Genomic DNA, 26,819 nt, shown 5'->3' with positions numbered 1-26,819 from the left:
TTGAATATGGTGATACGCACGATACTTTTCCGCCTACAAAGCACGCGATGTAGGCGAAAAGTCTGGGAGGCGGAAAAGTATTGCGGGTCCACTCAAATTGAATACGGCTCATAGTGTGACCAGCCCAGCTTGCAATAACATGGTGCTGAATGGGGCGTTTGCAGGGTAATCAGTCCAGGCTATTATCTGGTGCTGGTTGTTTTTTTTTTTTTGGGGTGGGTAACAACTAGAATTCTAAAACAAACTAATGTTCAACATTCAACAACTTTTGTACGTTGTTCACAGCAAGAAAACTTACACTTTAGTATTACATAAGTTTGCCTCTTTATAGGACCACCCCTCAATGTATTATTATAAGTTTTCATGTGCAGAATGATTTCATCCTGAGATGTTGGGTACAGACCAGACATCGCTGTGATACTTGATAAACAGCCTTCCTCATGCAAAAGTAACTTACTGCACAGATGTACAGGGTGATGTGATAATGTTCCTGAACGCCGATATTCACTAGCAGTAGGGATGATTGAGTCTCATGTTGCACTCATCTCAGGGCCGAAAACTGCTGAAACAATCCCCGGCTGGCACCGGGACTGGAGGCTGTCACCAGAACCAAATCATCCATTAGGCAGCGCACGCTCCCTGGGGACACTAAGGAGTCTATTTATCAAGCAGTGAAAAGTGTGGAGAAGTGACCAGTGGAGAAGTTGCCCATAGCAACCAATCAAATCCTACCTATTATTTTATAGACTATACTTTTATAGACTAAAGCTGATTGGTTGCTATGGGCAACTTCTCCACTGGTCACTTTTCCACACTTTTCACTGCTTGATAAATAGACCCCTAAGGGTGGGTACACACTAGGACGATGGGCACTCTGCACGATGGTGGGTCCTTCACCCTAGACCAAGCGAGATTGCCCGTACACACTGTGCAATCTTAGGAACGACGGAACGATTATATTAGCATATTTTTTAGCAGCTCCATGAGAGAATGCTGGTGTGATTGCATTGTCGTCCATCTTTGAATCAGGCCCCAAATCTGTAATTAGTTATTCTGAGCATCGTGAGCAAGTCCCAGGAGAGTCCCACAGGCAGCGCAGGCCAGCGAGAGCGGGGGACTGCTGCACACTTACTGTCTTCCGCTTATCCACATTACTTAAGTTCCTCCACTGTAAGAGGCTACATTTCATGCGGGGTATGAAAATAAATGCTTGTCACACAAATACATTTGGTTTTTCCTTAATTGTAGCAGCGCGTTTCTTCATAATTTACGAGCCACTGCTCTGGATGTGATCACTTAACGCCAGAAACTGAAAAATGTTTGACACAGACGGTGATGTTTTAACTCCCCAACAGACGGAACGCTTTGCCATCTTCAGCCCTGGTTTGTTGTCGTTACATAATCTGGGTTTCCGTCCCAGTAGGGGGCGCTCCAAATTTGCCACCATCTATGCGACACGCTCCCCAAAACACTTCCATAATATGTCCAATATACACGTTCGCTGCACTCTTCTACGGTCCTCCATTTCAGCTAGCCTACATGTAAATGTCCCATTGCCACCAATTACTCCCATTCAGATGCAGCTGAATGGGAGTAATTCCGGGTTATGACCCGGAATCACCCGTAATTACTCAAAGCGGCGCACGCTCAGCCACGGCTCATACACGTTTTTAAAAATCACAACACCTGTCCGCAAAGCGGAGGCTGCATAAAACGTTGCATCAGCCCCAGAGTCACTGACAGCTTGTCAGGTTTGCTCTCTGAGAAACGCGTGGTGCTTATAGGTTGCACAATATACAGGGGCTGTGATGTCACAGCAGCTTAGCTGAATGCAGCCTCCATTCTTTGGTCTGTATCAGATCATGACCTAAAGTTATTTAACGTTGCTTTGGCTGTCTCTCAACCGTCACTTCAATGTAAAACCAAGCTAACCTTTTTACATATTGCATTTTTGTAAGTTTCACTTTATTTCTGTCCCGTTGAACGCAAAAGATTACCACGAATGTAAACTGCGCATGTATAGAAACACTGCGCTACTCACGTTCTGGTCTGTGTAAATGACTGAATTTCTTTCACATGAGAAACAGAAAACACGCCGACAGGAATGGCTCTGAAGTCTGTGCCATAAGACCCTGAAAAGAAAAGCTGATTAGTCTGAGCAAAATTAAAAAAAAAAAAAAAAAATCCTGTTGAATTCTCTTTGAAATCCTTCCCCATGTTTGTCACCGGCACCTTGATAGGAATAAAAACAGATCCGCAGCTGAAAGCCCGGCGCAAATTACAAATACTCTGTAAATCAAGTTGATTAATCTTTAAAACTTTAGCAGAACATTTGAAGTTGAGCAGAGCACCGTTTTGTCGAGGCAAGAAGCTTTTGTCTGGCTGCAATTATCACAGGCTGCTTTGTACCATGAGATCGGTTGCCGAACTTAAGAGCTGTGAAAGCTTCAGTCTCGGTGCCTGTCAAGCCTGTCATGAAATGCAACCTGCCTTGGTTAATTAGGAAAGGTGTGAAGTGTTAGAAATAATTTAGCCGGTTAGATGTTCCAAGTTTGCCATGTTGGGGAATTGCAAGAAACGTCAGCTCTCTTTGGCTCAGAAACCCGGCTTAAAATTTAAAACAGTCCAAGTTTTATAACTGAAAAAAAAAAAAAACAGACCTATAGTGAGAACTTTGAAGTAAGTGGTCATGATACATATTATTCGGGATGCGGTCATAATCCCGACCGCGGAGATTCCGACGCTCAGAATGCCGGCGTCGGAACCCCGACACTTGTCAGAATTTTGGCACCGGCATCCCGACCGCTAGAATCTCAACGGTAAGTAGGGTTAGGGGGAGGGTTAGGGTTAGGCATTTGGGGGAACGTTAGGGATAGGCCCTAAGGAGGGAGGTTTAGGTTTAAGGTGCGGGGAGGGGGACGTTAGGTTTAGGCACTAGGGGGAACGTTAGGGTTAAGCCCTAAGGGGGGAGGTTTAGGTTTAAGGTGTGGGGAGGGGGACGTTAGGTTTAGGCATTAGGGGGGGAGGTTAGGTTTAGGTACCGGGGACGGAGGGAAAGGGGTAGGGAGAGGGGGAGGGTTACGATACCGACCAACAGGTGTCAGTAATCTAACCCTGTCGGGATTCTGGCATCAGGATTTTGACCGCCGGGCTTCCGAGTGCCGTCATCCCGTACCCAACCCTATTATCCTGTAGGTTTCTTTTGCTGTCTGTAACTAGAGGTGGAAGGAGAGATAGGGAACGTGTGAAATCGTGTTGGGAATAGAGATTTAGGAGATGGTTTTGAATTGGGCCTGATTTGGAGGTGTGCACAAATCCTGATGCGACTGCGATTCTGTATGTAGCGGTTCATGGACATATATACTAATGATTTAGCTGATGTCTGGTGTACAGAGACGACCACCTCCACAGTCTCACATCTACCTAACTTTGGGAACATCGGTCGCACAGCGAACATCTGGGCAAACCTATTGTGTCTCAGAATGTCCGTCTAACCTAAGACTAACCTAAGACGCCACAGAAAACGATGGTGGTGACACGCCTGCATTTTTCTTGTTGAAAGAGGAGTGCGCTACTGCTTAGTCTCCAGTCTTCCTGTTCTCCAGGGAGGCTTAATACCCTGCCCCAAGATGGCTGCCGTGATCACTACTGACTGAGTGTGTGCAGGGGCCATCATGTCTGTACTGTGAGAGAGAGACATGTTGGGAGACAGAAGTCTCCTATTTACATACCTCCCAACATGACCCTCTCCAGGAGGGACACAATGCTCTGGTCCTGGTCTTCCCTGGTAAGAGGTGGGGCTGCAGCGCAGTTCAAAATTCATATAGGGGAGTTACACCAACTGTCATTTCACACCCTGCCAACATCACTGGCTGGGACTCACTGGCAGTTGGTGTGACTCCCCTATTTGAATGTTGGACTGTACTGCAGCCCCATCTCTGGAGCCTCCACCAATCATAACTTTCCAGGGAAGTCCAGGACCAGAGCATTGTGTCCCTCCTGGAGAGGGTCATGTTGGGAGGTATGTATTTAGCTACTATGAGACACCTGGTTAATGCCAGAATTTAACGGTGTTTCAGATCCCTGCACTGCTACCCGATTGTAGCATACACTCACTAGCCTGTGAGCTGTATGGAACCCCGCTTCGCTCAAGCTCTGCTCCAGCACCAGTGTGCATGTAACAGTGAGTACAGCTGTACCTGTTATCTATCAATAAACCAACACCACTGGTTAAGTGACTGGGCAGTTCATTTTTTTGGAGTCATCCGCTGGTGTGTGCCTACATAACTCTGCAGTACACACACTTGCACACACATTACTTCCAACATTTCTAGCCAACCCCCGTTACATCCCACAAACGCTGACTACCTGTCACTGACTTTGAAAATAAATTCACGGTGTGACTGCCATGTTGCACTGCAGATGAGGTAGATGTGAAGGACCTGATTCTGACCGGATGCATGTTTTTCCGTACGACCACGGAATTCTACTACTTTCATAGGAAAATGCGAGAATCCTCCGAAGTGCGTAGAAAGGTTGCGCAATACACAGACACAGCCGTCATCATTTGTATCTCGGCGTGCACCAGCTCCATGATAGCTGCAAAGGGCCATCAGAAACAGACGTCCCATCTCCGTCCGAACGCTACGAGCACACGAGGAGGATGGATTACTGTACCTGCCTACGGCACTCCCATGTCATTATATGCGGCTGTTTCTTGCAAACACCTGGTAGCCACCCAGTTTCCCCCCAGAAATGCCCATTTCACAGAAACTATGGTCTTTTGACAGACAGATCCATCCTAATGCAGGGGCGATTGCTGCCAGCTAGTGTAAGTCTGACCCAGTGCATATGTGATCCGTGAAATCCATCCATACGTGCGGATACGTCCGAATCAGAATCAGGCCCAAAATGTGCAGAGAGATTTAGATTTGGATGGGGGGAGTCCAACTCCAGACTCCCTTAAATTGCAGTGTAAGAATAAAGCTGTCCGGCATTTGTGGGCTACATACAAAAGCAGCCAGTATGAACCCTGCATGCAAAAATGTTCTTGCATCCCTAGCATTGCTGCATGGTTTGTTCCAGTTACAAAGTTACCTGCTTTTTATTTGGTTTGCTGCTAAGTCATAGTCAGCCTCTTAAAGTGTATATGCACGGTCGTCATTTTATGGAAGTGGAACACATGCAAATGGACATAACATTTCTTTGTGTACAAATAGGCCTTGTCGTCTGCCTCTTGCATATATAAACGTGCACAGGAGTGGGAGAGAAGCACCTCTGGACCCAATTTTTGGTTAAGTAACGGGTCCGCACATGCTCAGAATGGCGTCCAGTCTGTTCAGGGGAGGGCGGGAGCCTCAGGGTAGGTGGCTGCCCAGCATTGTCTGGCAACTCTCACCTTTAGGCCACATACAGGAGTGCCGCCATTGGATTCACTCCTATATTCGGGAGCTGTCACTCGAAAAATTGGGGGAAATACAAAAGTGAAAATTAAACAGGCCAGGGGGTCCAGGACGCTTCTTCACAGGTATCATTATATTGATGTATTTTTAGATAGAAAGTGTTGGCCAGCCTGTAATTGTACCATTACTAGGAGGATAATTACTGTATCTCTGCTGTGTTGTAGGTGGCAGCTTCACGTTACACGAACTGGGTCTTGGTGAAGTTACACCGCCTCACGGGACACTGTACCGGACCAATATCGGCCTGCCACACTGCGGTTACTCTATGACCGGCGATAACGACGCAGACAATGAAGGAGACTGCGTGTTGTCACCCGAACATCCGGTGAGACTCTGGGCAAGGAACACCAAGTCTGGCCGAAGCTCCTGCTTGTCTAGCAGAGCCAATTCCAACCTGACCCTCACCGACACCGAGCACGAGAACACCGAGAACGGTGAGTGACATATTATACAGCATAGGCGGCGTCTCTGGCTGGATGAGAGTCCTAGTTGCTGAGCTTTGTGGTCTCTGTGTCTGAGATACATTGTAGCATTGCCTAGGGTGAAGATAATTACCTTATGCTTTTATTGGAATGCCTGATTGCAAATGATAGCAAGTGACGGTCATTAAAACAGCGTGTCCAATTGTTTTGGAATCATCTTTGATCTGGAAAGTATCAGAGTCCTTTCCTGACATTTCATCTCTTGCCTCCCAAGCGTTTGCTGTATACGGGCATGGGCGGACAGGTGAATGCAGCACTAAACCAGCCAGTCTTTGGGATCATTGGTCCCGGTGTAAAATAGCCCTTGGTGTACATGGTGTTTAGGAGGCTTTATCGACAGTGCACGTCCTGGCTGCATTCATGGTCTGTCCTTTGTTTCCTGAAAATCCTGAGTACGCCGAAGCATTGGCTACAGTAGTGAAGGGGTGAACGCATTGTTTACAAAATGGTGAGATGTACCTGACTTTCTACCCCATATTTATGTGCTGACTTATGCCGCTTATAGAGGTCTATGTACTAAGCAATGGAGAGAGAGAGAGAGAGAGAGAGAGAGAGAGAGAGAGAGAGAGAGAGAGAGAGAGAAAGTGGACGGAGATAAGGCCCTGATTCAGCACGGATCGCACGGCTGCGTTCGTACGTATGCACGCACCCTGCTCGCTGCGAAATATGCTAATGAATGCAATCGCACTGCAACCGCAGCACTATACCAAGACGCCCATCACTGTATAAAGCCGCCCACTTCCCATGACATGCAAGCACACGTCAGCGAAAACATCGGTGACATCGAGTAACCTCGGAACCATCCGCACAGTTGTGGTTTAACCTGACCCTACCGCACAAACTGCTAAACTTTCTGTCGCCATCTAGATCTCTGCCAGCGTATGCATCCGCAGGGGCTTAATTATACACGCCCCTGTAACGGCGTTCAAACGCACGGGCAAGCCTGCATTCCTTCAACCACACCCCCTCTACACCCCCAAACGGTCAGTTTATATCAATCACTATGCGTTTGGACTGTGTGCTCACTGCGATCGCTTGCAGATCGCAGCGGCCGGTTCGCAAATGCTCACTGCGATGCATACGCATGCGCAGAGCGCAAACATCGACCGCCTGCGTGCGAACGCAGCCGTGCGATCCAACCAGAATAAGGCCCTAAGTATCAACCAATCAGCTCCCAACTGCCACTTTACAGGCTGTGTTTGAAAAATGACAGTTAGGAGCTGATTGATTTGTAGTTTATCTCTGTCCACTCTAAGGACCTCATTCAGAGTCGGTCGAAGCGGCCGCACGGTCGTACGGGAAAAGGGGCCGGATATGCAAATGATTCCCTCGCAAGTTGCGTCCCTAAGTTCGGATCGGTAGCTGGCTGACCAAGGGGAGGAAGCGGACAGAATTTAAAAAAATACGCCCCCTTCTCGTACGCATTGCACGTAATCTCCGGGCATATAAGGATTAATCGGAACCATCGGAACTGGTCGTAGAGCTTAAGGTTGACCATACCCTCTCTTAAGCTCTACGATCATGTCAGTGTAAAAACCTCCCATGTCACATGTGCCATGACACTACTTTGTTAATTATGCACTCCCATAAACCGTATGCACTCCCATAAAATGCCGTTCGCATAATTAGGCACGCCTGCGTTCGGATCTCCACTCCCCCGTTTTCAAGCACCTTCCCCTGTTACCACCCACAAACGCCTCAATCTGTCACTCAAACTACCGACCTGGCTGTGTTCAAGGAGAGAGAAATTTCTGATCGTAGCGGCTAGTTTGCGCACGCGCATTGCGAACTTTACGCATGCGCAGTATAGCGAACATCGGTGGCGTACGACCGTGCGGCCGCTTTGACCGACTCTGAATGAGATCCTAACTCTCTCCAAGGCTTAGTACATAGACCCAGAAAGTGGTCAGGCACAGACCTGTCTTTATAAGTAAGTAAGGCCCTCATTCAGAGCCACTCGCTAGCGGCAGTACGCTCGTTCCGAGCGATGTTCGCACATCTGCGCATGCGTACGGATCGTTATACGCATGCGCGAACCAGTCAGTGCGGCCGAAATTCATGTGCTCGCAATATAGCGAATGCCTGCTATTTTGAGTGACAGAATGAGGCGTATGTGGGTGGTAACAGGGGAAGGTGCTTGAAAATGGGGAGTGGAGATCCGAACGCAGGCGTGCTTAAAGGTCAAAACGGGCGTTTTATGGGTGTGCATAATTAATACAGCAGCGTCATTGACCACGTCACTGGGTTATTTTATAGCCAGAACTGCTCGCAAAATTGTGGTAGCAAAAACCAACCACAAGAATAGCGAGCAGTTCATACGCTGGTCGATGTACTCGATTAATCTAATAAATAGCGGACATGACGTATGGTGCGAGCGGCCAGGGGGCGTTTTTAACAAATAACCGAGCGTATGTTTTGCTCGTTCGTTCAGACTTAGAGGTGTGAACAGACTGCAATTTGCGAACGGATCATTTGAATAGCCACCCCTTGTTTTTGAACGAACGACCGCAAATAGCGAACGGCTCTGAATCAGGCCCTAAGTTTGCCAGCAAGTGGTGATATGCCTTGTTGTGAGCGCCATTTATTATAGTTGTGTATGTGATATGAAGGTTGCACAGTTTTGCCTGTATAGGATTGCAGCTGTGACTACTGGTACTAATACAATACGTATTAGTTTCATTGATTGCCTGGGTGTCCGTCATAATTGCTTTTCTACCATTGACGATATGAGAGGAGTCTCAGCGACCTGCTTGTCTATTATTCCTATAAAACCTTTAATAAGTTATTTAATAGCTATATCTTACACTACAAGCTCATCTAAAAACTCATCATGTCACCACCTCAAATACATTTATTCAAGTTACTATCTAATGTGAGATCTCTAGATGCTTGAAATTGTTTGTACAGTCTATTTTTTTTTTTTTGCAATTATCAGGCATCTCAGGCCCTGGGAGGCTCCACAAGGTGTCATTAAGGGGTCCCCGATAATTAGGTTTCGAACTCGATGCGAGTAGCAGCGATGGAACAAAATTCATTGAAGCATTTCAACATTGCTCTGGTGCGGATACAGCTGATCCGAAAATCAGCCGTCTCCGCGATCCCCTTCACTGCTACTTTCGTAAACTCGGGACTTGGAAGTGCTAGCGTGCCCAGTTCACGCAGGCGTACAAAGCCCGGGCGTCTGGCGGAAGGAGCCAGTCAGGGCCAGTTCGAATCCCCCATAGCGAAGGAATGGGGGTGCGGGAGCTAACGCCATCTGATGGTGAATGCTCCCGCAGTCAAGCTCCGAAAATATTGTATTTTCGGGGCTTGATGAATTTTGGTTTCTATACCAGTGTATGGGGACAGCGGGACAGATCAGGGCTGAAAGGTAAGCGGGAGACTTCAGTGACATATCCTGTGTTACCTTTACAATTGAATAGCCCCGATACTTACTTTCTGCAAAAGTAGGAGGAAATATTAATTGTCACCTGCTTTTGTAGAAATTAAGTGATGATGAATGGACCCTTAATAGTGTGGTGCCTATAGTATAATTCTGTCATTGCCTGTTCTGTGTACAGTATCGTGTGTTGGTTTATTAATCCTTTAGCTGCATACACACACAACGATTTAGTAAATGAACGATTTTAGTAAACAATTTTCGTTCATTTTTTCAAGGGAAATTTACTAAATTTACTAAATGTAATGAACAAATTTTTTTTAAACTACAAACGATTTTTGCATATTCCCTTACTGAAAATCGTTGAGTTGGTCAGTCTGACTGAACTACAAACTACAAAACATGAACGCGCATGAACGAGAATCGTTCATCGTTTTAACTTAGAAAGTGAACGATTTTTTCAACGATGAACGATAATCAATATCGTTTATCGATAATCGTTCAAAAAATCGTTGTGTGTGTATGCACCTTTTCAAATAATTCTAAGCCAGGGCTGTGTCTCCAACAATATCTACCCCATCATTTGTAATGTGTTCTTGATATACTGTATGCAGCTGATATAGATGCCTGAGAGGGGCAAGAAACTCCAGTGAAAATGGCTATATATATACTGTATATATTTAGATAATTTCCGAACGAGTCTTTGTTCCGCTCGCCTATACTTAGTACATAGCGGAGTGAAACACTCAGTTCCAATCAATGCAATCAATCTGTGCCGACGTTTGTGGGGTTTCAGGCACATAACGTTTCCGATTATTTCCAGGGACACTTTTCTTGTGACACAAGCCTCCGTGAGAAGTGATACTGTTTTGGCTGACCTGGAACCCTGCAATCCCCAGCTTGTTATGTCCTTAACTGGAATATATTATTCTTATTTTACATTTTAAAAAGCTCCTCCTGAATATACTGTACATCCATTTATTTAGCCCAGAGAAGAAGACTAGGTGGTAAGAACTGCATCTAAGAAGTACAAGAAGAGGAATGTTAATAACAGGGACCTATCTCTAAAACTGGGACTGTCTCTGGAAATTGGGGACAGGTGACACGTGTCACCTGTAATTGGCATGGAAATCTATGGGTTTGCACAATTTCAGGCTCATCTGCAGGTGTCGTCTGCAATATTCAGATTTGTGACCCTTAATGTGTCCTTATCAGGCAAGCTTCATCTCTGTGACCGGAGGCTTCTTAACTAGGACATTTATTTAATGCCCATATGTCTTCTTTTTCTATTTATTTAATTGCAATATGTGTATATAGCTCATCCACTTAATATATCACGGTTAAATATAGGACATTCGCATATTTGTACATTGAGAAAAAATTACAAAGAGCTGAGGTAAAGCATGATGGCCTATAAACCCCAAGGCTGGGACAGGTTGTGTGCAAAATGTCACTTACATTGTGGTCTCCATTTTGATATTGTGGTGTGGTGTCAGATTGATCAGCCTATAGCAGGTGGGGGCGTAGATTGGGAGTGTCTTCAGGTTTATAGCATGTGGGGGTGGAGATTGGGAGGGTCTTCAGGTTTATAGCAGGTGGAGGCAGAAGTTGGGAGTGTCTTCAGGGTTATAGCAGGTGGGGGCGGAGATTGGGACTGCTTCAGTTTTATAGCAGGTGGGGGCGGAGATTGGGAGTGTCTTCAGGTTTATAGCAGGTGAGGGTGGAGATTGGGACGTCTTCAGTTTTATAGCAGGTGGGGGCGGAGATTGGGAGTGTCTTCAGGTTTATAGCAGGTGCAGGCAGAAGTTGGGAGTGTCTTCAGGGTTATAGCAGGTGGGGGCGGAAATTGGGAGGGTTTTCAGGTTTATAGCAGATGAGGGTGGAGATTGGGAGTGTTTTCATGGTTATAGCAGGTGGGGGTGGAGATTGGGAGGGTCTTCAGGTTTATAGCAGGTGGGGGTGGAGATTGGGAGTGTCTTCAGGTTTATAGCAGGTCGGGGTGGAGATTGAGAGTGTCTTCAGGGTTATAGCAGGAGGGGGCGGAAATTGGGAGGGTCTTCAGGTTTATAGCAGGTGGGGGTGGAGATTGGGACGTCTTCAGTTTTATAGCAGGTGGTGGCGGAGATTGGGAGTGTCTTCAGGTTTATAGCAGGTGGAGGCAGAAGTTGGGAGTGTCTTCAGGTTTATAGCAGGTGGAGGCAGAAGTTGGGAGTGTCTTCAGGGTTATAGCAGGTGGGGGCGGAAATTGGGAGGGTCTTCAGGTTTATAGCAGGTGAGGTTGGAGATTGGGAGTGTTTTCATGTTTATAGCAGGTGGGGGTGGAGATTGGGAGGGTCTTCAGGTTTATAGCAGGTGAGGGTGGAGATTGAGAGTGTCTTCAGGTTTATAGCAGGTGGGGGCAGAGATTGTGACGTCTTCAGTTATATAGCAGGTGGGGGCGGAGATTGGGAGTGTCTTCAGGTTTATAGAAGGTGAGGGTGGAGATTGGGACGTCTTCAGTTTTATAGCAGGTGGGGGCGGAGATTGGGAGTGTCTTCAGGTTTATAGCAGGTGGAGGCAGAAGTTGGGAGGGTTTTCAGGTTTATAGCAGATGAGGGTGGAGATTGGGAGTGTTTTCATGTTTATAGCAGGTGGGGGTGGAGATTGGGAGGGTCTTCAGGTTTATAGCAGGTGGGGGTGGAGATTGGGAGTGTCTTCAGGTTTATAGCAGGTGGGGGTGGAGATTGAGAGTGTCTTCAGGGTTATAGCAGGAGGGGGCGGAAATTGGGAGGGTCTTCAGGTTTATAGCAGGTGAGGGCGGAGATTGGGAGTGTCTTCGGGTTTATAGCAGGTGAGGGCGGAGATTGGGAGTGTTTTCGGGTTTATAGCAGGTGTGAGCGGAGATTGGGAGTGTCTTTGGGTTTATAGCAGGTGGGGGCTGAGATTGGAAGTGTCTTCAGGTTTATAGCAGGTGGGGGCGGAGATTGGGAGTGTCTTCAGGTTTATAGCAGGTGTGTGCGGAGATTGGAAGTGTCTTCGGGTTTATAGCAGGTGGGGGCTGAGATTGGAAGTGTCTTCAGGTTAATAGCAGGTGTGGGCGGAGATTGGAAGTGTCTTCAGGTTTATAGCAGGCGGGGGGGAGATTGGGAGTGTCTTCAGGTTTATAGCAGGTGGGGGCGGAGATTGGGAGTGTCTTCAGGTTTATAGCAGGTGGGGGCGGAGATTGGGAGTGTCTTCCGGTTTATAGCAGGTGGGGGCGGAGATTGGGAGTGTCTTCAGGTTTATAGCAGGTGGAGGCAGAGTTTGGGAGAGTCTTCAGGTTTATAGCAGGTGGAGGCAGAAGTTGGGAGTGTCTTCAGGGTTATAGCAGGTGGGGTTGGAAATTGGAAGTGTCTTCAGGTTTATACCAGTTGAGAACGGAGATTGGGAGGGTCTTCAGGGTTATAGCAGGTGAGGGCGGAGATTGGGAGTGTCTTCGGGTTTATAACAGGTGGGGGCTGAGATTGGAAGTGTCTTCAGTTTTATAGCAGGTGGGGGCGGAGATTGGAAGTGTCTTCAGGTTTATAGCAGATGGGGGGCTATTGGGAGTGTCTTCAGGTTTATAGCAGGTGGAGGCGGAGATTGGGAGTGTCTTCAGGTTTATAGCAGGTGGGGGCGGAGATTGGGAGTGTCTTCAGGTTTATAGCAGGTGGGGGCGGAGTTTGGGAGTGTCTTCAGGATTATAGCATTTGGGGGCAGAGTTTGGGAGAGTCTTCAGGTTTATAGCAGGTGGGGCCGGAGATTGGTAGTGTCTTCAGGTGTGGGCGATGTAAGAGAGGAAAGGGCCTCTGTGAAGGTTCCATGTGGGCCCCCTCCTCTCTAGCAGCGCAATAGACTCCGTAGAAGTAAGTACTGTATAATTATATGATTGCAGCGTGGGCCTCCCTGTACCCAGGGGCCCGTATGCACCACACACCCTGCACCCATTATACTCTTTGTTCAGTACTATATATTTTACTAGGGGATCACAAGCTGGGACATCACTTACAAACCCCAGGAAGTATATTATATTAAACAATGAGCCCTGGGGGTTTCCATGCCGTTTCCATGAATTGTAATACAGCTGCTTACATCACTTGCGTCCTTCCATGTTCTAGATACACGTCGTGGCATCTATTAAGACTGGCACCTGGGTAACTGCTGGAAAGGGGCTGTAACGCATAGCAACTACTGAGATCTTTGCATTCCCTCGATCTGTTGCTATGGGTCAGACAGCGTTATTAGCATGGTTTCATAGATGTATAAAGTACCAACCTATCAGCTCCTAACTGCCATTTTTCAAACACGTCCTGTAAAGTGACCGTTCGGAGCTGATTGGTTGGTACTTTATCTCTCTCCACCTTATCTCTCTTCAAGGCTTAGTACATCTGCCCCACAGTACCTGAACAGGCTGAATAATAGGACTGTGCAGTAAGTGATGCTACCAGGCTATTTGTTCATTCGCTCACCGGCCCACGCCTCAAACTTCCTAAGCTCTAAATCCTTATTTTAGTACCAGGAGTCATAGGAGCAGCTGAGGTCCCTCACTTCTCTAGAGACTGTAATTTATCACCTATTCTCTCCTCTCAGGGAAGCTGCTAATATATTCATTTTCAAGAGAAAAAAACAACATGTTTTAAAAGTCAGTGATTCTTTAACTTGCCTTTCATAGGAACATACATTACACTATTGACTGCATTATAAAAATCATGTTAAGTGTGCCCCATAATAATACAACCTTAGAGTATTGAAGAAAAAAATCACAAGCTGCAGACAGTGTTATGTATGTGCTAGCAGCCATTTTGTTATGTTATGTTCTAAGGGGGTCTCTCCTCATCATTGTCGTTCCTCCCAATATTTATTCAGGCAAAATAGGGACAAAATAAGCCCTGCGCTGATCTGCGCAAACCACACCATCAGCTCTGTCTGGGGAGGCCACACCCACTGCCCACAGCCCGTTTCAGGGATATACATTCAGGAAGCCGGAGGACAGAATGCCGACCGCCAGCTTCCAGACATTGTTATCCCGACTAGGGACGAATGACAGGCGTCTAAATCTAGACGCCTGTCATTTGGCCGACGTCGGGAGACCAGCGCCCGGCATCCCGATCGAGCGGATGCTGGGCGTCGCAGCGGACAGCCCCCGGGGGGGAGGGTTAGGTTTAGGGTTCCCAGGAGAGACTTAGGGTTAGGCACCCCCCCTGGGAGGTTAGGCTAGGGGGAGGGTTAGGGTTAGGCACCCCCGGGGGGAGGTTAGGGTTAGGCACCCCCCCGGGGGACTTAAGGTTTAGGCGGCGGGGAAGGGGGGGTTAGGTTTAGGCACTTAGAGGGGTGATTAGGGTTAGGCACAGGGGGGGAAGGTTAGGTTTAGGCACCATAAAGGAGGGTTAGGGTTAGGGGGTAGATTAGGTTAGTGAATACTTACGTAGGGATGATCGGAATTTCCTCCTCTGTCGGGCAGGCGCTGTCGGGAGTTGAACCGCCGGCCAGGGGTCCAGCGTTAATTCATACCGATTCCCTTTCAGGACTGTCCCACTGAATGTATGGAGCCATGGGAGAGGTCTGGCTTAAAGCCCTGGAAACAAAGGGAGAGGCTTTTATTTTATTTTTTCCTTGGTGGTAAAAGAAAGCAGGGGCCGAAGTACATAGTGTCCAAAATGAACGTCTAATTCTGCCGTCGGCGACAAGCGACTGGGATACCTACAGCTTAGAATCGTCCGTAGCTGCTCCAAGTTGCGCATCTCGGGCTGCGGGGGATGTGCAGTTAGCTAAAACCCGTCAGATGCGACCACAGTCGGTCTTTTGCGTGCAACCCTACACCAGAGGCACTGCAATAATTTGCAGCTATAAAAGAAGGAATTGTGAGTCAATATAAGCAGCACGGGAGGAGATGAGAGGCATATTAATAGGGGAGGGCGCACGGCATAAATAAAACAGCAGGTTTGTTTTTTTCCTCTCTGTCCGTATGTTATAAAGGAGGCTCATGCATGGACCGTGGCACAAAAAGACCCTCTTCGTATTTATCTGGTAACTCCATAGCACTGCTCAGTGCTCTCCCAACGCTTGGCTGAGCCTATGCATTCAGAAGCAAGTACGACTCCTTATTCACAGATCACATCTAGACATCAGAGCCAGGGGAGCAGGCGAGCGTGGCTTCCCTCCCCGCAGTCCTGTGTCACCTCCTGGGATTTCCAATGGCTTCAAACAGATCAACAGATTGGGAGATGCATTATTGAATCCACATTGTGCCTACAGTCTTGTGCTCAGTTCTACTGTTATTGTTAAAGATAATGGTCAAGTCTATACCGGAAAACTGTTCCGAAGGCGCAATTTGTTTAAACCGTCTATCGGACGAGGTGTGTAATGTGTGCAAACCACTTACCCTTAAACTAAAAGTAAATAAAGACACAGACGTAGACTTGGCAGAGAAAACTGATGGCTATTTATTGGAGCAATAATTATTTATTATTTATTTATTAAATTTAAGGATATATGGTGGCAAAGAAAGGACGGCCAGAAATCAGCCAATCTGCAATGCCCACATACAAACAACAACAGGCATAGCAGGCGTATACCGCCTAGAGTGCACGAACATAACTATAAAACCCCTATAAACAACAAAAGGTATCACTCACCCTCCACCTTGATTACCCACCCGTTTGGGTAATGATACTGCCCCCCATTAGGTTGGTACAGCCAACTACCAGTCAACGAAGGGAGCGCACCTCAACTAAATAATTGCACCCGGACTGGTGACCTGCCGTTCTTTCTGGCAACGACAAAGCCAACTCTAAAAAAGAAACAAAAAAAAGTGGGTGGGAGACCTGGAAACAAAGAGGCATTGGCCCATACTTCTAATGGTGCATACACACGGTCAGATTTTTCCTTCAGATATGAACGATAACGATTTAAAAATCGTTCAGTCGTTCATATCTGAAGGGAAATCGTTCATATCTGACATGCCTGAACGATGGACGATCAACGATGCGCGTTCCCGTTTGTCAGATAACGATATCTGACATCTGATGGGTTTGCAGTCAGACTTGGACGATTCCATTCATTTTAATGCAGTCAAAAATCGTTCAATCGTTCAAATCTTTGGTAAAATCGTTCAAATCGTTCAGTCGTTCATCTGACAAATCTGACAAGTCTGACAAATCTGACCGTGTGTATGCTCCATAACACCTTATATAAACATTCCTCTAAAACACGCCCCCTCCCACTGCTATAGGCTACCTAACCAAGTGATCTGCACACATGCCAGCCCCCATCCTAGAGGTTTAAACCACCTCTTTTCTTATGCTAATCATCTGGTTTCTCTTCTTATAATGGCAGTCTGCATCCAGCTTGCCTGACGGGATAGACATTGTTTAAATCTTTCCGAAATAACTTACGTGGCCAATCTCTTATATGCCCTTTGTAACGTCTTGTAGAGATTAGGAAGACAGGAGAGCGCTTCTAAAGTCTATATGGGGTGTAAAATAATTGTGTTATGTTCGTGTGCAAGAGCCAGGTCATGTTGTAGAAATGAATGCAAGGACTAATACTGTGCCTCACTACAGTCCCACACTTGCCGGTAGACCATGCAGACAAGGGTCCACAGAGACAAAGGTCCACAGAGGCCAAGGGTCCACAGAGGCCATGGGTCCACAGAGGCAAGGGTCCGTAGAAACAAGGGTTTACAAACACCAAGGTAAACAGAGCCAAGGGTCCACAGAGGCAAGGGTCCACAGAGACAAGGGTCCACAGAAGCAAATGTACAAAGCACAAAAAAGATATAAAGAAGCCTCAGGAGAATAATTATCAAACAATATTTGTGGGATATCCTCTGAAAGCATCCGTTATTTAGGGCCTCTTGCAAATACTTACTCCCATGGATGTATGTAAGGGGATCACAGCAGACATCGGAAATATCTGCTGCCATCCCCCGTTTTCTATCGCAAAAGCAACCCCTATAGGTTGCTATGGGGGCTGCTTAAATGCCAAATAGTACTAAGCTTGGCCCAGCAGCTAATGCAATCTTTAGAGGGCAATAGCCATTGCGTCCTATGGACTGCATTCTGCAATAGATACAAATAACTTTTTCCACTTGCACGTATGCAGTCAGCAGACCGCGCATAAGCAGTAGCGCGACTGAGACCCGAACCTGGAAGTAAAGTGACTGCCGGCAATCCTTCTTATTGTCTTTTTACTGACAAATGGGCAGATCCAGCCTCAGACGCAGTCACGATTTGGTCGCTATTGACTGATGTTTTGCGCTGGAGCCACAATGTGCATGTGGGAGCAGCCATAGCCTGCTGTTTGTAGGCGAGAAGGGGTCGCGTTTCATAAAATGAGGGCGTGTCGCCACCTTTTCTGGAGTGTGCTGAAGGCAGCGACTGCGTTGTCAGACGCAACTTCACTGGCCTCGGCATCTGCGAGGGTTAGGGTACACCCAACCTTAGGGCTGCGCAGATGACTGATGGTCCAGGCGATAAGAGCCATAACCTCTAAGATCTGCTGCAACCGAAGATGCAGCACAAATCGCTCCTCGTCCATCTCTGTATCAGGCCCTAAGTTTCGATAATTTAAAAATCAGTCTTTGTCTCAGATGAAGAGGGGACTTGTTAACGCTGCAGATGTGAACCTTTGTATAATCAGACACGCGAGCACTATGTCTGCCTGTTGCTCCATCAATATACCCCCATTTGTTTACACACCGACCCAGAGTTATTTCAATAGTTTGACAGTTTTGATCGTCACAAAAATATGGGATTGTAGTGAGTATGCCGGCGGACGGGATGCCGGGCATCGGAAGAACGACCCCGGACTAAAGATAGGTGTCCAATTCCCAACGCCTATCCAAATTCCGACGCCGGAATCGCGACAGCCATCATCACAGTCGAAGGTACAGCGGGGCGTCTTAGATGTTAGCTGCAGTGGGGGGAGGTGAGGTTTAGGCACCGCAGTGGGGTTAGGGTTAGGCTTTGGGGAGGAGGTTAGGGTTAGGCACCACTGGGAGGGGTGAGAGTTAGACAATAATGGGGGGGTTAGGGATAGGCACTAAGGGGGGACGGTTAGGTTTAGCCACCAAGGAGGGAGGGTTAGGTTTAGGCACTAACGGGGAGGGTTAAAGTGCGGGGTGGGGAGGGTTAGGATGCAAGAAGGGAGGGTTAGGGGGAGAAGGGGGGAGGGTTATTATACTTACCCGACCCCGTCGGCATTTTAACAGTAGGCATCCCGACTGCCGGTATTTCATATCCAACCACAAAAATATACATACTGTATGTATATTTTTGCTATAGAAGTCTAAAGTAAAATATACTGTCAAAACATATAAAATCTAGTTTAAAAAAATTAAAAACAAATGATTAGAAGGTAAAGAGTATTGGAAGAATTATTGAATTGTGAAAGTTAAAATCTTTAAATTGGATTTTTGTAAGGGTTACAAAGGGTAATACCGTTACATTGAGTTTTTATTTTACATTTGTTAGTGTCGCATGGAATTAAGAGAAATAATTTTCTGCGGTGCGAAATCTTTGCCTGTGACTTGACCGGTATTGATTGTGACACATGTAAATGCAGAAGAATATTAATCCTGTGCAGTATTTCAGAGCTAATAACTTTCCCATCTGTAGAATGAATAGATGAGGAGCAACGCAGAGTTTTACTGTACTATTCCCAAGAGGGAACTTACTGTATGATAAAGTCTGTGGGCCTGATTCAGTATGGATCACAAAAAGCGATCGCAGCTGCGTAATCGCACACAATGCAGCTGCGAAACTATGCTAATGTCTGCCACAGCTCAGCCAGCATAGAGACGCCCACTCGGAGTCCTGCGCATACATTGGTAACATCGAAGCACATCGGCCCATCACGCACAATTACAGCAGGTCTGACCAGGCGCAGAAATTGCAAGTCTCGTTGCACGCAGTCTGCAATTGCAGTGGCTAATTATGCACGTCCATGCAATAGCGTTCAAACGGGCGCTTCTCAAACCACTCCCCCGTCACCACCACCAAACGCTCTCAGCCTGTCACTCACTCTGCGATGGATACGCATGATCAGTGCTGCACAATCGGCCGATCTGCATAGACATTGCTAGTGGGTTGTTGTGTAGGAGAACTTCCAATCTGATATCTAGTTTGTTAGTGGACTTCCCATGTTATGGCTAATGTACAGCAGAATTCCCGCTGAGTGTATAATGAACAGCACAATTCCCACCTGGTGGCTAGTGTACAGCACAATTCCCACCTGGTGGCTAGTGTACAGCACAATTCCCACCTGGTGGCTAGTGTACAGCACAATTCCCATCTTGTGGCTAGTGCACAGCACAATTCCCACCTGGTGGCTAGTGTACAGCACAATTCCCACCTGGTGGCTAGTGTACAGCACAATTCCCACCTGGTGGCTAGTGTACAGCACAATTCCCACCTGGTGGCTAGTGCACAGCACAATTCCCACCTGGTGGCTAGTGTACAGCACAATTCCCACCTGGTGGCTAGTGTACAGCACAATTCCCACCTGGTGGCTAGTGCACAGCACAATTCCCACCTGGTGGCTAGTGTACAGCACAATTCCCACCTGGTGGCTAGTGTACAGCACAATTCCCACCTGGTGGCTACTGCACAGCACAATTCCAACCTGGTGGCTACTGCACAGCACAATTCCCACCTGGTGGCTAGTGTACAGCACGATTCCTACCTGGTGGCTACTGTACAGTACAATTCCCACCTGGTGGCTACTGTACAGCACCATTCCTACCAGAATTCCCACCTGGTGGCTAGTGTACAGCACAATTCCCACCTGGTGGCTAGTGTACAGCACAATTCCCACCTGGTGGCTACTGTACAGCACAATTCCCACCTGGTGGCTACTGTACAGCACAATTCCCACCTGGTGGCTACTGTACAGCACAATTCCCACCTGGTGGCTACTGTACAGCACCATTCCTACCTGGTGGCTAGTGTACAGCACATTTCCTACCTGGTGGCTAGTGTACAGCACAATTCCCACCTGGTGGCTACTGTACAGCACAATTCCCACCTGGTGGCTACTGTACAGCACCATTCCTACCTGGTGGCTAGTGTACAGCACATTTCCTACCTGGTGGCTAGTGTACAGCACAATTCCCACCTGGTGGCTAGTGTACAGCACAATTCCCACCTGGTGGCTAGTGTACAGCACAATTCCCACCTGGTGGCTAGTGTATAGCACAATTCCCACCTGGTGGCTAGTGTACAGCACAATTCCCACCTGGTGGCTAGTGCACAGCATGATTCCCACCTGGTGGCTAGTGTACAGCACAATTCCCACCTGGTGGCTACTGTACAGCACAATTCCCACCTGGTGGCTAGTGTACAGCACCATTCCTACCTGGTGGCTAGTGTACAGCACATTTCCTACCTGGTGGCTAGTGTACAGCACAATTCCCACCTGGTGGCTAGTGCACAGCACAATTCCCACCTGGTGGCTACTGTACAGCACAATTCCCACCTGGTGGCTACTGTCCAGCACCATTCCTACCTGGTGGCTAGTGTACAGCACATTTCCCACCTGGTGGCTAGTGTACAGCACAATTCTCACCTGGTGGCTAGTGTACAGCACAATTCCCGCCTGGTGGCTAATGCACAGTACAATTCCTACCTGGTGGCTAGTGCACAGCACAATTCCCACCTAAAAATAGGTCCATCATCATGGCATTGTTATAATGACCAGCTGGCCAGACATTCGACAATAAATTATAAGTAGTAAAATGGTATTTCTGTTCTCCTTACAAAATTATGCAATTTTCCAACTCATACATATTACTTCAGACATCAGCACTGATAGTGTAGGGGTTGTACACGCCCACCTGGCACTGGCCACACCCACATCACACTGGCCACTCCCTCTCCACTTCTCTCAATAGGTCCTTGATCATATTCAGCCCCAGGCTCATCTATGCCAACAGCAGTGCCCCCCTTGACTCTCCTATACCCACCTTTGCCATCTCCAATGGAATGCTGCCCATTAACGAGTATTACTGTTCTTCTGCAATCTAATTCTTAAGCTTCAAATCAGTTACTTTGCTTTTTAAAATCTGGAAAAGATATTGGCTTTATTAGCAGACAGGAAAAGAAAGTCACTCAGGGCGCTGTCAAGCTAATTGTATTTAATCATAAAAAGGTATACCTCTATATTTCAACAGAAACAAACAAAAAAATACACATATAATTTTCAATAAAATGCATATATACAGTATTATGCTGAAACATTCCCCCAATACAACGTTCTGGATCCAGACACACAGAAAAATATATATAAATTAAATCAGCGTCAATACAAAAAATAAATGTGAAAAAACTGTGAAATTGTTTCAAGACATGTTGTTCAGTGGTTATATCCAGGGGAACACAATTTTTATCCACCAGCGGAGATTTGTATGCCAAAAATATTAGTACCACGATTGTTAATCTGTAGCAATCAGCAAAAAAATTTATCCAGTGCAAAATCAGTGTAATTTCCTTTATATAACTTTGAGGTATCTTAGTGGAGCAGTTTTCCACTAAATATATAAGACATAGTGAAATATCCACTATCAATTAATCTGATCACAGTACAAAGGGCGCATGCTTTTTTTTTTCAGTTTCGCCTCCCAGGCTGCTCGCAAAGCTGTGGGTGACCACCCACAGCTAGTGTGAGCGGCCTGGCGATGGTCACGATTATCGCGACCTTCGGGCTTGCGTCGAGACCCTGCGGGAGGGTCTCGGCTCCCGCAAGCCGGAGTGGACTACCTGCTCAAATAGAGCAGGAAGTCCAATACTGACATCACGAGTGATGTCAGTAGGGCCGCCCACAAACGGCTGGCGTTCCTAAGGGGACGCCTGCGTTTGTGCAGCCAACCCCCCTCCCAGCCTACAAAACGGGACAAGCTGTCAATCAACATTGACAGCCGCCCCGTCTTGTAGTGAGGCCCAGAGCGACGGAGCTGCCATCGCTCGCTGGGGCTCGAGCATGCACACACCGGAGGCGGCGCATGCGCAGTGGGGGAACATGGACCCTCTTGCAAGCGCGTCTTAATCAGGCCCGTAGAGCGGTTATGTTCTGCTGAGTTTAGAGCGCTGATATGCAGAAATATACAGTACGAGCACGTCTTTGTATATATATATATATATACTCTCATGTATGTCATGTACACCAGTGCTTAGATCACAGACAGCATGGCCAGGGATTTCTGTGAATCTCAGTATAGGCAGCACATTGCTCACTCCAGGTTCAGCAGTATCACGCTGTCCTATATAGGTGAAACTGGCGGCCAGTGGAAAAAGCAGTTTGCATATCCAGTATATGTCTCTCACCGCTGCCGCACCGGACTTGCCGCTCCCGTGTGTGTGCTGCCAAAGGCGATATAGCCGATAGTGACCGTACCAGAATCCTGTGTCTGGAAAGCTCCGTCTCTATGCGTTTCTCCACCTGTACAGGTACCGGCGGCTTCCTCAGGAGACAATGGTTTTAAAAACGCGTTACATTTGCAGAACACACGGATTACACTTCATAGTGTGTAGATACTACTAGAAGTGACCCAAATTCATACTATTACTGTAGGTCGGCGAATACTAATGGCGTGATTCAGAGACGAACGCTAATGCAATTTTTATGCAGGTCGAGCGACTGTTTGCCATTGCGAATGTGTTTGAGCCACACTGCGTTCGCTGCGATGGTCTTGCGTTTACGCGCGCACAGAGGATCCAAATGCAAAGTGAGGGACAGGTAGTCAGTGCTTGGGGGAGGTAACGGGAGGTGGTCAATAAAACGCAGGCGTCTCTGACCGTTTGAACGCCGTTACATGGGCGTGCATAGATTAGCCCGTGCCATTCCCTACGCAGCATGAGAGACCTCTGCGCGTCAGGAGAGCTGCCGAGTCCGCGGCTGGTCAGACCTGCCACAGGGGCAAGATGGACACATTTGATGTGCGTTGCTGTTACCGATATTTACGCAGATAAGCGACATCGTACGCCTTTGAGAAGGCAGCAGTGGGCACCTTATCCTCGGGTAGTCTTTGGAACTATTAGCATATTTTCGCAGCTGCGTTCTTTGCTGCAAACGCCTTAGCGCCCATCGCTGAATCAGGCCCTAAATGCCCGATAATTACCGTCGCCAAGGTTACCTGTCACCCGGAGGAGAATATTTTGCTTTAGTTAACGTTCCCCATCTTCTCCGGGGGGTTTTTCTGCTTCCCCCAGATTGATAATTTCCCTAGCAGTTGGATGTAGAGGTTAGCTTAAGCACCAGCTACATTTTTAGCCACCCAGATAAATTCCATCAGCGTTGAGGAAAACACTAGGTAGGCGGAAAACCCAGATTGAAAACACAATTGAAAATAAGCCGTAGATGCTGGAGCTCAGCTTGACGCAGCTTCACATGAAGATTGAAAAAATTAAACAGAAAATCTCTGCTCGCCAAAGATATTGGAAGGGATTCTGCAGAGGGAGGATAGACCGGATCCCCGAGAAGAAGGAGGGGGGCGGATTTGCCTTTCGCCTGTGTATAAACGGATGCACGCTATTTGTATCAGCGACATCAATGCAAATGTAGCCTTCATGGCTCTGCTTTTGGGGGGAATGGCGTAATATCGATGGTTTCTTTTATACACTGTATTTGCTGTTTAATGGGTGCATTTATTTTGTACATTTGCCATAAAATATGAATTACGTAAATTGCTCTAAACTTAAATGCGTTCGCTAACAACGTGTGGGGAAAACATTGCCGCCATTTGCCTCGTTGTTTTGCATAAGCACTTTTTTTTTTTACTTTTAGCTTATTTGCTGTTTTGTTTTGCTTCCGGACAGATGTTTCTCCTCTATTATGTTTTACTGATATTTAAGCATAAATATGCTTTCACCCAGAATACAAAAGCTGCTTACTATGTAATGTGCAGCATATGGTTAAAGCGGTCTTTAAAGAGATAATATATAATGATCGAAGGTGTAATATCTCTCTCTCTCTCTCTCTAGAATGATTATAAACTTTGCTGCTATTCTAGAGTTTTGGCTATTGTGCTGTTTTATGTTGGAACCAACAGATTATTATAGACTCTCTTGACTGGCAGAGGGCCAAGCTATGCCACCTCACAGGGTTGGGTCCTTGGCTGGACTCCAACTGGATTGTGTTATCTGTTACCAAGTGGTATGTTTTGCCCGAGTTCACGTGTGTTTCCGACAGGTGCCTCAAGTCTAGTCGTTTCAATGGTGTCCAGTTAATTTTAGACTGGTCAATGTCCATGCTGGGGCGATTAGATGGTCAGCTCCACTGTCGAGGGTGTGTTGGGACCAAATTAAGTTGAACTTCACTATGGAATATGTTGGTGTTATGTAAACAAAGGATGATAATGGTAAACATAATCAGGCACTCATTGCCCCAATCAAAGATGACGAATGCGATGAGACCAATATGCACTGGGGTCTATTCATTATGTTAATTATCGGGGTCCGGGCGGACCCCGATAATTAACATTCCAACTCTCGGCGAGCGCCGAAGCAATTCATCATTGCTCCATTGGGAAGACAGCTGATCCAAAAATGTTTTCACCGATCCTCTCCGAGCAGTGAAACTTAACACTGCCGAGCCTCACTCAGCAGTGCTAGTGCGCCTACGTGAACTAGAGTTCACACAGGCGCATAAAGCCCCGGAGTCCGACGTAAGAAACCGGACCGGGGCGTCGGGATCCGAAAAGGATCCCTCTTCGCAACTCGGGGCTCCTTCCCATAGGGAAGGAGCAGAATGCGAGAGCAAACGCCATCTGAAGATGGCGAATGGAGTCAAGCTCCGAAAATATAATATTTTTGGAGCTTGTCGAATTTAGGTCCCCATATTAGTGAATGGGGACAAAGGGCCACATCGGGAGAGACAGGTGAGCAGGACATATCTGTGATATCTCCTGTGTTACCTTTATGATGAATGACCCCAAAACTTAATTATTGCAAAAGCAGGTGAAAAGGTTCATATGTAGAAATAAGTGAGAACGAATAGACTCCTATATAATAAGATATTTGTAAGACAAATCTAAAAAGAAAAGGACTCCAACATGTTTAATTTTTATAGTTGAAACAAAAATATTGTTAATTTCTTTCCCATATTTTCTCTACAGCACTGTTAAAAAAAAAAAAAAAAACAGATAAAGTATGACAGAAATTTGAATCACTCACCATTACCATCAGCAACATACATCTACAGCACAACAAAAAATATCTAAGAACCTTTGATATGAGTCAAAAAGTTCAATTAACAAAGCATAGCATGTCAGTTATCCAATTTTAAACTTTATTGTGACAGCAATGTGTTTGAGTCCACCAATCCGTAGCAAGCATTTCCGTCACCTGGATGACTTCAGTTTCGATAACGTGGACTTGTGCACCTGACCCGCAGAGTAATCCTTTAAGGAACATTATTTACCACCGTTATCCAATAACTTTGACCCATTTCCAGCAGTGGGTTTATAAGCTTTGTAAAATGACGTGAGAGTGGCAGCTGCAGGCTGATCCTCATATGATCTCTCTCTCCTGCCAACATGTACCGACAAGACAGCAGGTTCTGGCTTGGCCACCTCGAGCTTCAGCCAAGACAATAGTAAATATTTGGTCAATTACCTCTTAATCCACAAGGATATAGAGCAAATCCACAAATCCAGCTTGTTTTCTAAATTGTGTGTCCTGAGTGTGATGGTTTAATTACCGTGTTAGGAAGACATTTTTGTCTCAGGCGAACTACAGTAGATCATCAATTAGGGAGGATGCCTTGGTCCTTTGTTAGGTTCCTATTTTTTTTATATGACATATATTTTTAATTTTGCTATATTAAAACCAAATGTAAAAAATAACCATTGTTTCCTAATTCTAAGGGCGGTATCCAATTAGCCCCGAAGACCGGTCCAACGCTGGCACTTATCTGGGATTTTTTTTTTGGGGGGGGGTGGGGCCGATGTGTCTCGAAAAATTATCCCCAAAAAGTGCAGTTTTTCTGCTAGTACAATGGCGAAAACACATTAATTTATCAGGGATCCATAGGATAAACATAAAATCATCAAAAACGGGGATTATCGGCAAAAATTTTTTTCACACTTGAAAAATTATCGGGGCTAAATGGATACTACCCTAATTATCGATGGAGCATTGCCCTCTGGATTCTTGTGCCTAAATAAAAGATTGGAAATGATTCTGCTACAAATCCCTTTGCCTGTAACTAGCCTGGGTGGGGAGACCGACAACCAGAAGCCCGTCCTCATTTTCTGCTCATTCCTTGTGATCCAATGCCAACTCCTCTCCTGGTCTGTAGACAAGGGAACAAGGTCAAGAAGTCATCTATCAGACTAGGGATGGACTTGGGGATGGCTCTGCAAAACCATGGGAGTAAGTAGGAGCAAAGGAATGGGGGGGGGGGGTTTAAACCCCCAACTACTCTTCTCCTGTCTATATCTCCAACCTTATTCCCTTATCCTCTCCCTCCCACAAACCCTGCTCCACCAATGATCACATACTCTCA

General features: G+C 46.6%; 1 protein-coding gene across 1 annotated transcript in view; it reads left to right on the top strand.

The window, feature by feature from the left end:
* The window catches only part of TENM4 (teneurin transmembrane protein 4), a 677,831-nt gene that overhangs the window by 8,703 nt on the left and 642,309 nt on the right, over window positions 1-26,819 (top strand). The window contains 1 exon segment of the mRNA XM_088459938.1: window positions 5,627-5,896. Within this exon segment, the coding sequence (XP_088316064.1) occupies window positions 5,627-5,896 (270 nt within the window).

The sequence above is a fragment of the Taudactylus pleione genome, unplaced genomic scaffold (genome assembly GCF_031769625.1).
Source record: "Taudactylus pleione unplaced genomic scaffold, aTauple2 ptg000954l, whole genome shotgun sequence".
In the NCBI taxonomy this organism is placed as follows: domain Eukaryota; kingdom Metazoa; phylum Chordata; class Amphibia; order Anura; family Myobatrachidae; genus Taudactylus; species Taudactylus pleione.
This window is presented reverse-complemented; position numbering and strand designations above follow the sequence as displayed.